At 44.5% G+C, this 12,960-nt stretch overlaps 1 protein-coding gene across 2 annotated transcripts; it reads left to right on the forward strand.

Annotated features, from left to right (window-relative positions):
- On the forward strand, positions 1–6,245 carry LOC123030024 (60S ribosomal protein L10a). Of its 2 annotated transcripts, none has more exons than XM_044443561.1 (6): positions 1–60; positions 1,176–1,250; positions 2,109–2,189; positions 2,600–2,748; positions 4,569–4,741; positions 6,045–6,245. In XM_044443561.1, the coding sequence occupies exons 1-6, from the start codon at positions 56–58 to the stop codon at positions 6,213–6,215; spliced, it is 654 nt and encodes a 217-aa protein (XP_044299496.1). In that variant the 5' UTR covers positions 1–55; the 3' UTR covers positions 6,216–6,245. The 2 variants fall into 2 exon arrangements, with proteins under 2 accessions (XP_044299496.1, XP_044299506.1); XM_044443571.1 differs by having other exon boundaries at positions 13–60; positions 1,179–1,250.
- The last annotated feature ends 6,715 nt before the right edge of the window (positions 6,246–12,960 follow it).

A 12,960-nucleotide genomic window follows, 5' to 3' on the forward strand; every position in this document is an offset into this window, starting at 1 on the left:
GTTCTGGAGGAAGCCGGAAGAGGCGGTCCCTTTTTGCTTCGGGCGAGGCGGCAAGATGAGGTTCGTGTTCGGGTTTCTTCGGGATTGGGGAGGATCTGGCGCCATCCGCGGTTTCAGAGTTCGGCTGGGTTGTGTCCCCAGCCTCCGTCGAGGGGGAAGCGTGAGGGCTTTCGCAGGGGCAAATCTTTAGAAGGGCAGCCGTTCAGAATTAGTGTTGGCGGTCGGGTTGCTGCGCTTACATGGTTGAATCCGGTGTCGATCTTACTTAGACTCGTTGAAATGAGTAGGCCTTAAGTTAGACCGATGTTGGAGGCAACTCATACCATTCTTTAGAGTTCGTATCTTAATATCCCTTGTTTACCGCGCGGTACCTCGAACGTGCTCCCGATCCCAGAGTTTGGAAGAGGGATACTTTCAGCCTCAAGAGTAAACTACTTTGCCCACAAACTAGAGCTCATATTTAAGGTTAAGAAAAACGTTCGACAGCTCCCAGTGTGTTGCAGCCAATCACAGCATGCTGGGCATCGTAAGACTTTATTTTGTCGAAATAAGCATATGATTTTGACTTAAGTTCCATTGAATTTGGTAGGGCTAACTTCTGAGCAAACGTGGTTCAGATTGGTTTGCTTGGGCTAATGCTACAGGGCTTCTACTATAGGTGATTCAATCAGGATGTAAAAGTGTTATGTGTAAGGCAGATTTTGCAGTTGCTGAGTGAAGAGTGCCCAAACAGATCCTGTATAGAATTTGCATAGCTTAACCTGGAAGACATAGGCCTTGCTGGCTTTAAGGCAGACTTGCCATTCCTGGGATGTGCAAGAGGCAAAGGTTGATAAGATATAGTTGACTTCTCTTCTAGAAGCTAGATGAGACAGCAAAGTGATAATGAATAAAAGTCGCTTGCTGGGGCATTCAGGAGTCACTAGGGCCCCAATCAGTTGTGTATTTCAGCATGAAGGAGAAGCCCTACAACATGCAGCATTCTAATACTTCAGGTAAAAATGGTGAGGGCACATGAGAGGTATTTGATGGTTGCTTCTCATCTTGCCAGAGCTTTGGCAAAATCTAAGCCTCAGTCTTTCTGCAGGTGATCAAAGACATTCTTGTTCACATGTTCAAGTCCTCTTATGAAGTTAAATAAATGTGCCTGACATGGATATTATGCTTTTCCACAGCAGCAAAGTCTCCCGTGACACGCTGTATGAAGCCGTGAAGGAAGTCCTTCAGGGGAGTCAGACTAAGCCACGCAAGTACGACATTTGCTTTTTACCACTTTGTTTTTGGCAGCTTGTGAAAAGTACTTCTATCTATGAGAACGCCAGCCAGCTTGCCTAATCCAGCAGTAGGCAAACTAGTGCCCTCTAGATATGTTTGGACTACAACTCCTATCAGCCCCAGCCAGTATAGCTAATGACAAGGGATTCTGGGAATTGTAGTCAATAACATCTGGCAGGGGCCAGGTTATGTACCATAACTTTATGTAGAATGTTAAATGACACTGTTGTCAAGACTGTATGCTAGAAGTGGCTTTCCCTTCCTTCTTAAAGCTTAGAACTCTGACTGGAAGGAATTTTGACTACCTTGATGCAGGGTAATATGGAGGCTATTTGCTGCCAGAGGACTCAACTATGATAACTCAAAACTGCAGAAAGTTGAAAAGTATCCATAATGACTGGATGAGAAACAGGACTCAGAAATGTAGCATCCAGTTTAGTGTGGATGTGTGCAATTTTATCTGCAAAATGCAGGTAAAATTCTGAAAATAGTTATTGGTACTTTGTAATCATACTTTTGATGAAGTGTAGAAGTTCTCCATATACCAAAGCTACCAAAGCTCCATATACCAAAGCTATCTGTACTTGTGGGTGAATACAGGAACAAGAATACTGATTAATTAGATCAAACTTACATAGACTTATTGAAGGAAAAATAGGAATCTTTGTATTACATGTCATTGTGCTGCAGAAGTGAGCATAAACATAAGCTGTGCTCACAGTATTGAGTACACTGCTGAATTTGTCCCAGTGCTAATTGTGTTAATTTTGAATGTTACTGGATTCTTTTTGATTTTAGCCAAATGTGTGATTTTAAATGTTCTGTTTCTTCAGGTTCTTGGAGACTGTGGAGTTGCAGATCAGTCTGAAAAACTATGACCCACAAAAAGACAAGCGTTTTTCTGGCACTGTCAGGTTTGGCATTGTTCCTGTTCCACCCAGCCTTCAGCCTGCACCCCTCTCCCTGATACAAGCCGCTGAATTCAGGCTCTCTATGATGCAGCATGTTGACTGCTAATGCAATGGCAGCTGGGTGTAGTGCTGAATTGCCCGGGTAGTTCAGATCCCCCACTGCGGAGTGGGTGTGGCTGGACGGACCCCCACCCTGGGTCTTAAAACAAGAGGGGAGGTGTGGTGAGGCTCTTACGCTGATCCCACCGATCTCTTTTAAGTGGCCAGATATAGCTGCTGGTGGGCGAAGACTTACCTGTCAATTATGGTAAGGCTTTTCAGCCATGGTTGTGAATGTTCCCATCATGTTTTCTGTTGCTCTGGTCCAGTGTGGGGTGGCTGTCAGTGATGTGATGTTTCTCCCTCCCTCTCAGGCTCAAGTCTGCTCCACGGCCTAAATTTTCAATCTGTGTCTTGGGCGACCAGCAGCACTGTGATGAAGCCAAAGCAGTGGACATGCCTCACATGGACATTGAGGCACTGAAGAAACTCAATAAAAACAAGAAGCTTGTTAAAAAGCTTGGTAAGGAAAATGGGAAGCTTGCTTCTGAAGCATCCATGTCCTGCCTTTCCTCCAAGGAGTATAAGGCAGTGTGCAAGGAATATAAGGCAGTTCCTCCTTCCTATTTTATCCTTGTGAAATAGGTTAGGCTGAGAGGCTGTGACTGGCCCAGAGTTATCCAGTGAGCTTCATAGCAGAGTGGGGACTAGAACCAGGTTCTCCTAGACCCCCAGTCCAACACTAACCACCCCACTATAGATGTGTAAAACAGAAAACCAATACAACTCCAAAACTGAGGGTATTGTTTCAAATGTCCATACCTTAGCATATATAATTCTTGTTGCCGAAACCATATATGTTGTATTTTCTGTGATGTTGATAAACAAATGCAGCTATATCGTTCAAAGTGTAGAGTACTGGGTGTAAAAGAATGTCTTATGTTTTTGGTGATGTCTTTTATTCCTGCCATTCACAGCAAATAAGACAAATATCTCTTTTCTTTGTGGAAGTTCCCCAAATCCCATTATTTTTTATATTAGCCATTAAATGCCTATGATGAGAACAGATTTAACTTGAAGTCAAAAAGATGACAATATTGATGCCAGGTGGGCCTCACTGGGGAGATTATTCCATAACTGGGGTATCACCACTGGCCTGGAACTGGTAGAAGGCACTAAGGAGCCTTCTGAGCCTCAAATTACAAAGACAGATTGAGAAGCATCACCAAGCTATCAACTTACTCATATACAGATCAGGTTGAACACCCGCCATCCAGTCAGAGGAACCACCCACCAACAGCATCATGGCCTTGAGTGAACTTCAGTTTATTAGCCCTCGTCCAGCCCATAGCCTCACCTGATGAGGATGAAAAGGTGGAGTCAAGCTGCTTGTCATCAGTGTACTGAATGCAGCATAGTCCTGATGACCCCACTCAGCAGTTGCATTTGGATGTTCACAGCATGAGGAATAAGACTGACCCCTGAGGGAACCTCATGTTGGAAAATCCGCAGGGCTGAGTAGTAGTCCTCAAGCACCACCCATTAGAGCGAGCCATCCCAAATACGAGAGGAACCATTGCAATGATGCCCTGCCTACCCCCAGTTGCCCCAAAAGCCCCATGGCCAGTGGTATCAGAAGCCACTGAAAGATCCAGAAGAATCCACAGGGTCACACTCTACCTGTCTCTTTTGCCACAGGTGATCGTATAGGGTGACTAAAACTGTTTCTATGTCAAAACCTGCCCTGAATCTTGACTGAAATGAATCCAAATAATCAGTCTCATCCAAGAGTGCCTGGACCTGGTTAGCTCGATCTGCTCAAGAACATTGCTCAAGAAGGGAACATTTGCCACCAGCCCAAGGATTTTAGGGTCTTCCAGGTCCAGGGAGAGCTGCTTTAAGAATGGTCCAAAAGCTGTGGAATGCATCTGGCAAATATTGGGCAATTACTTAACTTTTTTTTCCTGCTATCACATGCAGAGCAGGTCACTGATGAGCAACATATAAGGGGGATGAGACTGATTATGGATCCAAAGCTCAGTACAGGGCTCACTATCCAGTCCTTTGGAATTGAGTTCTGAAAACTAAATTTAAAATCATACAGCTGGAAGCTAACTGAAGGTGCTTGGTTCTGAACTGCTATCTTGATTCAGAGTAGCATTATATATGTCTAGGTTAGCCACCATGTTCCTTGAATACAGGCTTGGATCTCAGTTATGTATGTATTTTTAAAACCTGGGTGTGTACAGGTTGGTGAGTTTTGAAAATAACTGCATTATGCAGTGCACATTTTTGTGGTACATCACAAAGCATTTCAGTGCAATGCATTATCTCTTTTTAAAGCCAAGAAGTACGATGCTTTCCTGGCCTCAGAGTCCCTGATCAAGCAGATTCCTCGGATCTTGGGTCCAGGCCTGAACAAGGCCGGCAAGTTCCCTTCTCTTCTTACTCACAATGAGAACATGGTGGCCAAGGTTGATGAGGTCAAATCCACAATCAAGTTCCAAATGAAGAAGGTAACTCATTTAAAGGCTATGGCAATTTAGAAAACTTGATCACAGGCATTCTCATAAATGAAAACCTGTCCATAGAAAATAAAGCTGGATTGTTGAGGGGTGAACTAGAGAGCATCCTTAGTTGTGTTGTACAGTGTTGGACCCCTTTGATGGAAGAACTTGGCTAGCGTTCTCACGTACTAAATAGATCATTTGAATGGAGGGGTGCAAGCAGGAGGCAAAAGAAACCCAGAATCCATTTAGCCCATTTAACCTCATCGAATTGCTGTGGTAGATTGCTCTGTTTCCAGTTCTGTATCTCAAGGGACTGTTTTATGCCATCTTGATTCTTGCAAAAGTGGACATTATTACAGATGGTTGTAGGCAGACAGCAGGAATCCTCTTCCCATATCTTTTGAATATTTGGTCCTTTCCAATTCAGCAGAAATTTCCATGACCTGGCCCTGTCAGATTGGCCTGACTGATGTTTTAAGTCCCAGTGCTTAAAAGCACTTACTCAAGAATCCTGCTAAATCAGCACCAGAATTAACTGGAAGAGAAGTAATTAAGTCTAGCAAAAGTGTTCTGAATGAAGCCTGAGTACTTAGTCTAAATTAAATGGATTAACTGATGTTACAGTAAATGACTTCTTTATACAGTAATCCCCCGAAATTCACCGGGGTTACATTCTAAAGCATCTGCGAATTGTGAAAAACAGCGAATTTGGTGCCGGTGGTGGGTGCTGGCCGCCGAAGTGGTGTGGGTGGGAGCCACCGTGGGGGTGGGCCTGCAGAGATCGTTTTCTCCGAGCGAGTCCAAACTTGGAGGAAACAATCTCCTTGTGAGTGAGGGGCCAGCTTACTCGCCAGGAGATCGGCTTGGACTCACTTGGAGAAAAATCCCGCGAAAGACTGAAGCCGCGAACGCTGAACCATGACTTCACGGGGGTATACTGTACTTAAAAAGTAACTGTCAGAGGAATCCAATGTGTCTTTACTCATACGTTAAGTGCCACTTCGTTCAGTAGTGCTTATACCCAGGAGTGCTTTAGTGTTTCAGCCTGTGCAACTCATTGTAGTTTGCATTTGATAAAAGAGGGAGGTAAACTCTTCAGGCTGGCAAAACTAGCTTCATGCCAGGCTGATGTTGTTAATATTCTGCTCAGTTGCTCTCTCTGTTGATATTCCCTTGCAGTTTTCCAGAATGTTTGCCACTAAGATAGGTGGCATTTGTGATAACAAATGGCATGGTTTCTTCCCTGCTTTGTTCCGCTCTTGTCAAGTTCTGTCAGCTCAACTGAATGATTATTTTCCTGTGCTCTCAGGTGCTCTGTCTGGCTGTAGCTGTTGGCCATGTGAAGATGACAGAGGATGAATTGGTCTACAACATTCATCTGGCTATAAACTTCTTAGTCTCATTGCTGAAGAAGAATTGGCAAAATGTGAGGGCCTTGTACATCAAGAGCACCATGGGAAAACCCCAGCGACTGTACTAAAAACAATATAACTTGTTTTTGACTAACCTACTCACTGTGTGGTTTTTGGTATTACACGTCCTCGTACCTGGACTAGCTTTCTTTTTTTGTCTTCAGCTGAGATCCTTCTGCATGCCAACAGTGGCCACATTTGGACCAGCAATATGCCAGAATTCCAGGGGGTCTTGCCATATTTTGAACAAGTTACATGCTAGTGCATGCAACTCATTTGCTCCAGTCTTGCTTCTTCCTACTACTACACCTGTTAAACTGAAAAGGATTTGTTTCACATGTCCTCTGAAACAGGAATCTCAGTGTATTGCTCCATAAAGAAGTTAATATTAACTAGGATTTGTTCTTGATTTGGGCCTCCCAGCTCCTGGCTTGGGTTGAGGCAATAAGCCAGAAACCCTGGTTTAGACAACATAGTAAGCAAACAATTTATAGTTTTTTAGTAGTCATACTAGCAGGAAAGTGCAAAGAGAGAGAATGGACTGTATTCATACCAGTGTAGCCAGTGCTAAGCTAAGGGAAGTGAAAAGACCAGTCTGATTTACAGAGCCAAGAACTGGGGGCGGAAAGATTCTTTCTGCAGTGAGACTTGTTATGGATGTGGGAGCCAAAACTAAGAGTGGAGGTTCTGTCTAACAGCCTGGGGACATCATAGGCTATTACATCAAGAAACTAGGTTCAAGTTACTTATAAAACCTGAGAAGCATTGTCGGGGTGAAGGTTGTTGCAAAGAAACGGTTTGGCAGATCAGAATAACAGTATCCTTCATAAGCAGGATGTTGAAGGAAACTTGGTTTTTTAATATCATCTAGTAGTAACCTATTCAATGCCATTAGTGAACAAGAACAAAGGGATAGGCTTGAATTGAGGTGGGGATTCATTTTTACCAAATTCATAATATGAAATCACTTTTACTACTTGTATCTTTTTGCAGTGGTTACTTACAGTACACTACAAACATTTGGGAAGTGGGAAGCTTGAGGGTAGAAAAGGGCCATATGTCTTGGGAACTGCATTATGGTAAGCCAGACAATTGGTTCATGGAGCTCAGTCTTCCATACAGACTGACAACAAATCATCAGGTTACACGCATGTAATTTTCCTATGCTTGCTTGGAGTTGTCAGGGATTTTTCTGCCTGGGGACCATGTGCTCTGAGCTGTGGTGAGTATAGAACATCAGGGATTTCTCACAGCTTAGCAGGTCCAGTAATTTTCAGATCTTGCCCAAAAAATACGGTGATCCACTGCAGTTTCCTTCACTTCCTTCCACTTAGGAAGACTGCTGCTCCCACACCTCATCACCAAACACATTCACCCAGCGTAACCATGGTTTCCACTATTTTGTCAGCTTGTGGTAAAATCTGGAAAGAAGCCAGGAAAATTCCATGTGAAGATGGTGTAGGACATGGGTCCTCAAACTACGGCTCGCAGGATGGATCCAGCCCGCCATGCCCATTTATCCGGCTCGCCACGCGGACGGGGAGGCAGTGGCTTGCTCACTCGGAGATGGTTTTGGACTCATTTGGGAGCAAGCTGCTGCCGCTGCCCACCTCCCCCAGGCACATGTGCTTGCCGCTCGCCTCTCAGTGAGGTTGGGGAGACAGTGGTTTGCTTGCTCGGAGATGGTTTTGGGCTGGCTGGGAGATCTCCGAGCAAGCAAGTTGCCGCCACGTGTGCCCGACGCTGCTTCACCAGTCCGCGCACCCAGGCACCCCCGCCTCACTGGCCCACACCGGTCGCCGCCGCCTTTCGACTGGCCCCCTATTGAAAAAGTTTGAGGACCCCTGGTGTAGGAGAACTAAATCTTCATCTGGTCAACCCAGTAAATGCCTACTGGAGGCAGGAGGTCCTACCTTGAAGGGTGAGGCTGAAAACAGCTTTTTGGGGAAATGTATGTTCTCTTTTAAATGAAAAACCAAAGTGCAGGCCCTCTCCTGTGCCAGGACCTTTCAGTTGCTGGGCCGTAGCTCCTGGACAGGGCAGCTACTTTACATACCAGCTTCCATCCCGGGCATCTCCAGGTACAGCTGAAAAAACGGAAACCTTGTACAGCCATTGACAAGCAGTGTTGACAACACTGGGCTAGATGGACCAAGGGTCTGATTTTGCATAAGGTAGCTGCTCCTATTCCTATGATAGGGAAATGGGAAATTGAACTAGGAAAATAGTAGGCGTGTACCTACAAGATGCAGAGAATAGTGTTTCAGTTGGGGAAAGTCACGTTGCAAGGAAGAGTCAAGAATTGGAACCTGCTGCTGGACAAAATGCAATCTAATATGGCCAAATTTGATACTTGGCATCAGGAAACAACTCGGCTGAATCACTGATACAGACTCTCAATAAATTACTTCTATGGAGCCAGGAGGTCTATTGCCAAATAAGATTTCAAGAGCTGAAGGAAATTGCTATGCTGCAATTCATCAGCTTTTGCTCCAGTTAGGTTTGCTGCTGTGTACAATATGACCTAAGTATCAACAGTGTCTAGGAAATTGTTGGATCTCCTTCAACATGTGAAAACAGCTTCTTCTGTGTGGGCAACTTGCGGCCCTCCAGACATTTTGGCCTACAACTTAAGGGTACATTCTTATGGTCATAGAAGCATACAGTTCGAAGGAGCCTAGAAGGCCATCGGACCAACCCCATCTTCAATGCAGGACTCAAGTCTCCCATCCAGATTCTAACCAGGCCTGGCCCTGGACAGGAATTTTTAAAATTCCACCTTCTAAAGCTATAGCCACTTGCAGTGGCTTTTAGAGCAGGACTTTAAGAACTGATCCTTTCCCACTCCCATGGTTTTGCAGCCATGGAAAGAACCATATCACCTGTTTTCTGAGGTCACAAAAATGACCTCATACAGCTCAAAGGGGAGCATTCCAGGTGGAGGGGAAAGGCTGAGATCTGCAGAGCCCTATGGCTTTCCCACCCCCACCATTGGCCACATGCCTCCTTTGAGGCTCAGTTGTTGTTGTTGTTGTTAGTCGCGAAGTTGTGTCCAACCCATCGCGACCCCAAGGACAACATTCCTCCAGGCCCTCCTGTCCTCCACCATCCCCCGGAGTCCACTCAAGCTCACACCAACTGCTTCAGTGACTCCAACCAGCCACCTCATTCTCTGCCGTCCCCTTCTTCTTTTGCTATCTATTGTTCCCAGCATTAGGCTCTTCTCCAGGGAGTCCTTCCTTCTCATTAGGTGGCCAAAGTATTTGAGTTTCATCTTCAGGATCTGGCCTTCTAAAGAGCAGTCAGGGTTGATCTCCTCTACGACTGACCGGTTTGATCGCCTGGTGGTCCAGGGGACTCGCAGGAGTCTCCTCCAGCACCACAATTCAAAGGCCTCAATCCTTTGGCGCTCAGCCTTCCTTATGGTCCAGCTTTCACAGTCATATATTGCAACTGGGAAAACCATAGCCTTGACTATACGCACTTTTGTTGACAGGGTGATGTCTCTGCTTTTTAGTATGCTGTCTAGATTTGCCATAGCTTTCCTCCCCAGGAGCAAGCGTCTTTTAATTTCTTGGCTGCAGTCCCCGTCTGCGGTGATCTTGGAGCCCAGGAAAATAAAATCTGTCACTACCTCCATTTCTTTCCCATCTATTTGCCAGGAAATGAGAGGACCGAATGCCATGATCTTAGTTTTCTTAATGTTGAGTTTCAAGTCAACTTTTGCGCTCTCCTCCTTGACTCGCATCAAGAGGCTCTTTAGTTCCTCTTCACTTTCTGCCATTAGAGTGGTATCATCTGCATATCTGAGGTTGTTGATATTTCTTCCAGCAATCTTAAGTCCAACTGGTGATTCATCTAGCCCCACCTTTCTCATGATGTGCTCTGCATATAAGTTAAATAGGCAGGGCAACAGTATACAGCCTTGCCGAACTCCTTTCTCAATTTTGAACCAATCAGTGGTACTGTGTCCAGTTCTCACTGTTGCTTCTTGACCCACATATAGGTTTCTCAAAAGACAAATAAGAAGGTCTGGTACTCCCATCTCTTTAAGAACTTGCCACAATTTGTTGTGATCCACACAATCAAAGGCTTTAGTATAGTCAATGAAGCAGAAGTAGATGTTTTTCTGGAACTCCCTAGCTTTCTCCATGATCCAGCTTATGTTGGCAATTTGATCTCTAGTTCCTCTCCCTCTTCGAAATCCTGCCTGTACTTCTGGTTGTTCTCGGTCCACATACTGCTGGAGCCTAGCTTGTAGGATTTTGAACGTAACTTTGCTAGCGTGTGAAATGAGTGCAATGGTGCGGTAGTTTGAACATTCCTTGGCATTGCCCTTCTTTGGAATCGGAATGTAAACTGACCTTTTCCAATCCTGCGGCCACTGTTGAGTTTTCCAAATTTGCTGGCATATTGAGTGCAGCACTTTTACTGCATCGTCATTTAAGATTTTGAATAGCTCAGCTGGAATACTGTCACCTCCACTAGCTTTGCTGTTGCTCAGACTTCCTAAGGCCTATTTGACTTCACATTCCAGGATGTCTGGCTCGAGGTCAGTGACCACCCCATTGTGATCGTGGTTATCAGGGTTGTTAAGTTCTTTCTTGTATAGTTCTTCTGTGTAATCTTGACATTTCTTCTTAATCTCTTCTGCCTCTGTTAGGTCCCTGTCATTTTGGTCCTTTATCATGCCCATCTTTGCATGAAATGTTCCCTTCATATCTCCAATTTTCTTGAAGAGATCTCTGGTCCTCCCTATTCTATTGTTTTCTTCTATTTCTTTGCACTGTTCATTGAAGAAGGCATTCTTATCTCTTCTATCTATTCTCTGGAATTCTGCATTCAGTTGGGTGTATCTTTCTCTTTCTCCCTTGCCTTTCGCTTCCCTTCTTTCCTCAGCTATTTGTAAAGCTTCCTCAGACAGCCATTTTGCTTTCTTGCATTTCTTTTTCTTTGGGATTGTTTTAGTTGCTACCTCTTGTACAATGTTGCGAACCTCCGTCCATAGTTCTTCAGGCACTCTGTCTATCAGATCTAATTCCTTAAATCTATTTGTAACCTCTACTGTATATTCATCAGGGATATGATTTGGGTCATACCTGAATGGCCTAGTGCTTTTCCCTACTTTCTTCAATTTAAGCCTAAATTTTGCAACAAGAAGCTCATGATCTGAGCCACAGTTGGCTCCTGGTCTAGTTTTTACTGACTGTAGAGAGCTTCTCCATCTTTGGCTGCAGAACACATAGTCAATCTGATTTTTGTGTTGACCGTCTGGTGATGTCCATGTAGAGTAGAGTCTCTTGGGTTGTTGGAAAAGAGTGTTTGCTATGACCATCATATTCTCTTGACAAAATTCTACCAGTCTGTGCCCTGCTTCATTTTGTACTCCAAGGCCAAACTTGCCTGTTATTCCGGTTATCTTTTGGCTTCCTACTTTAGCATTCCAATCCCTCATGATGATAAGGACATCATTTTTTGGTGTTAATTCTAGAAGGTGTTGTAGGCCATCATAGAACCAGTCAACTTCAGCCTCTTCAGCACCAGTGGTTGGGGCATAGACTTGGACTATTGTGATGTTGAATGGTTTGCCTTGGATTCAAACTGAGATCATTCTGTCTTTTTGCAGATTGTATCCCAGTACTGCTTTTCCTACTCTTTTATTGACTATGAAGGCTACTCCATTTCTTCTGAGGGATTCTTGCCCACAGTAGTATACCTGATGGTCATCTGAATTAAATTCACCCATTCCTGTCCATTTTAGTTCACTGATTCCTGAGATGTCGATGTTCAGTCTTGTCATCTCTTGTTTGACCACATCTAGCTTGCCTTGATTCATGGATCTTACATTCCAGGTTCCTATGGAGTATCGATCTTTGCAGTATCAGACTTTCCTTTCACCACCAGATGCATCTGCAACTGAGTGTCCTTTCGGCTTTGACCCAGTCACTTCATTCTTTCTGGTGCTACTAGTACTAGCCCTCCGCTCTTCCCCAGTAGCATATTGAACACCTTCCGACCTGAGGGGCTCATCTTCCAGTGTCATATCTTTTTGCCTTTTGGTACTGTCCATGGGGTTTTCATGGCAAAGATACTGGAGCGGGTTGCCATTTCCTTCTCCAATGGATCACGTTTTGTCAGAGCTCTCTGCTATGACTTGTCCATCTTGGGTGGTCCTGCATGGCATAGCTCATAGCTTCATTGAGCTACGCAAGCCCCTTCGCCACGACAAGGCAGTGATCCATGAAAAGGGGAGGCTCAGAGGCCCATTTAAAAGAAAAGAAAAAGCAAAAAAAGGGGACGCTGTATCCTGCACTGCTTGGCTGCGGCCTGGCGAAATCCCAGAAACTTCCAAGATCAAAGGCTTTTTTTCTAGTGGGTGGCAACTTGATAGAATTGTGCTCTTAGCTATTTTATATTTGTTATTTGAGAATGCATAAATAATACAACTTCCATCAGCCTTAGCCAGGATAGGTTATGGTGAGGGATCACAGGAGCTGTAAACTAAAATATCTGGAGGTCCACAAGTTGCTCACTGGTTTTATATACACCCTTGTATAATTTCATTATCACCTGCCGTTTTATTACAAAATAAAACATATGGAGCAGAAAATGGAAGACTTAAAACTTTATTTTGTCCTGACAATGTGAGGCGAAAGGTGCTTCCAGACAGGGCTCCTACTGCCACCAATCAAAAGGCAAAGAGTGGTTATTTTATGTTTTTTCACCTTTGCTTTTTGGCCCTGGTAAGAAAAATGATGGAAGGAGCAGTGAGAAGACATGGGAATGGTTTCAAGTTGGAGGTGTTGACATCTG

This window comes from Varanus komodoensis, unplaced genomic scaffold (assembly GCF_004798865.1).
Source record: "Varanus komodoensis strain SLA01 unplaced genomic scaffold, ASM479886v1 scaffold1, whole genome shotgun sequence".
Taxonomy (NCBI): Eukaryota; Metazoa; Chordata; class Lepidosauria; order Squamata; family Varanidae; genus Varanus; species Varanus komodoensis.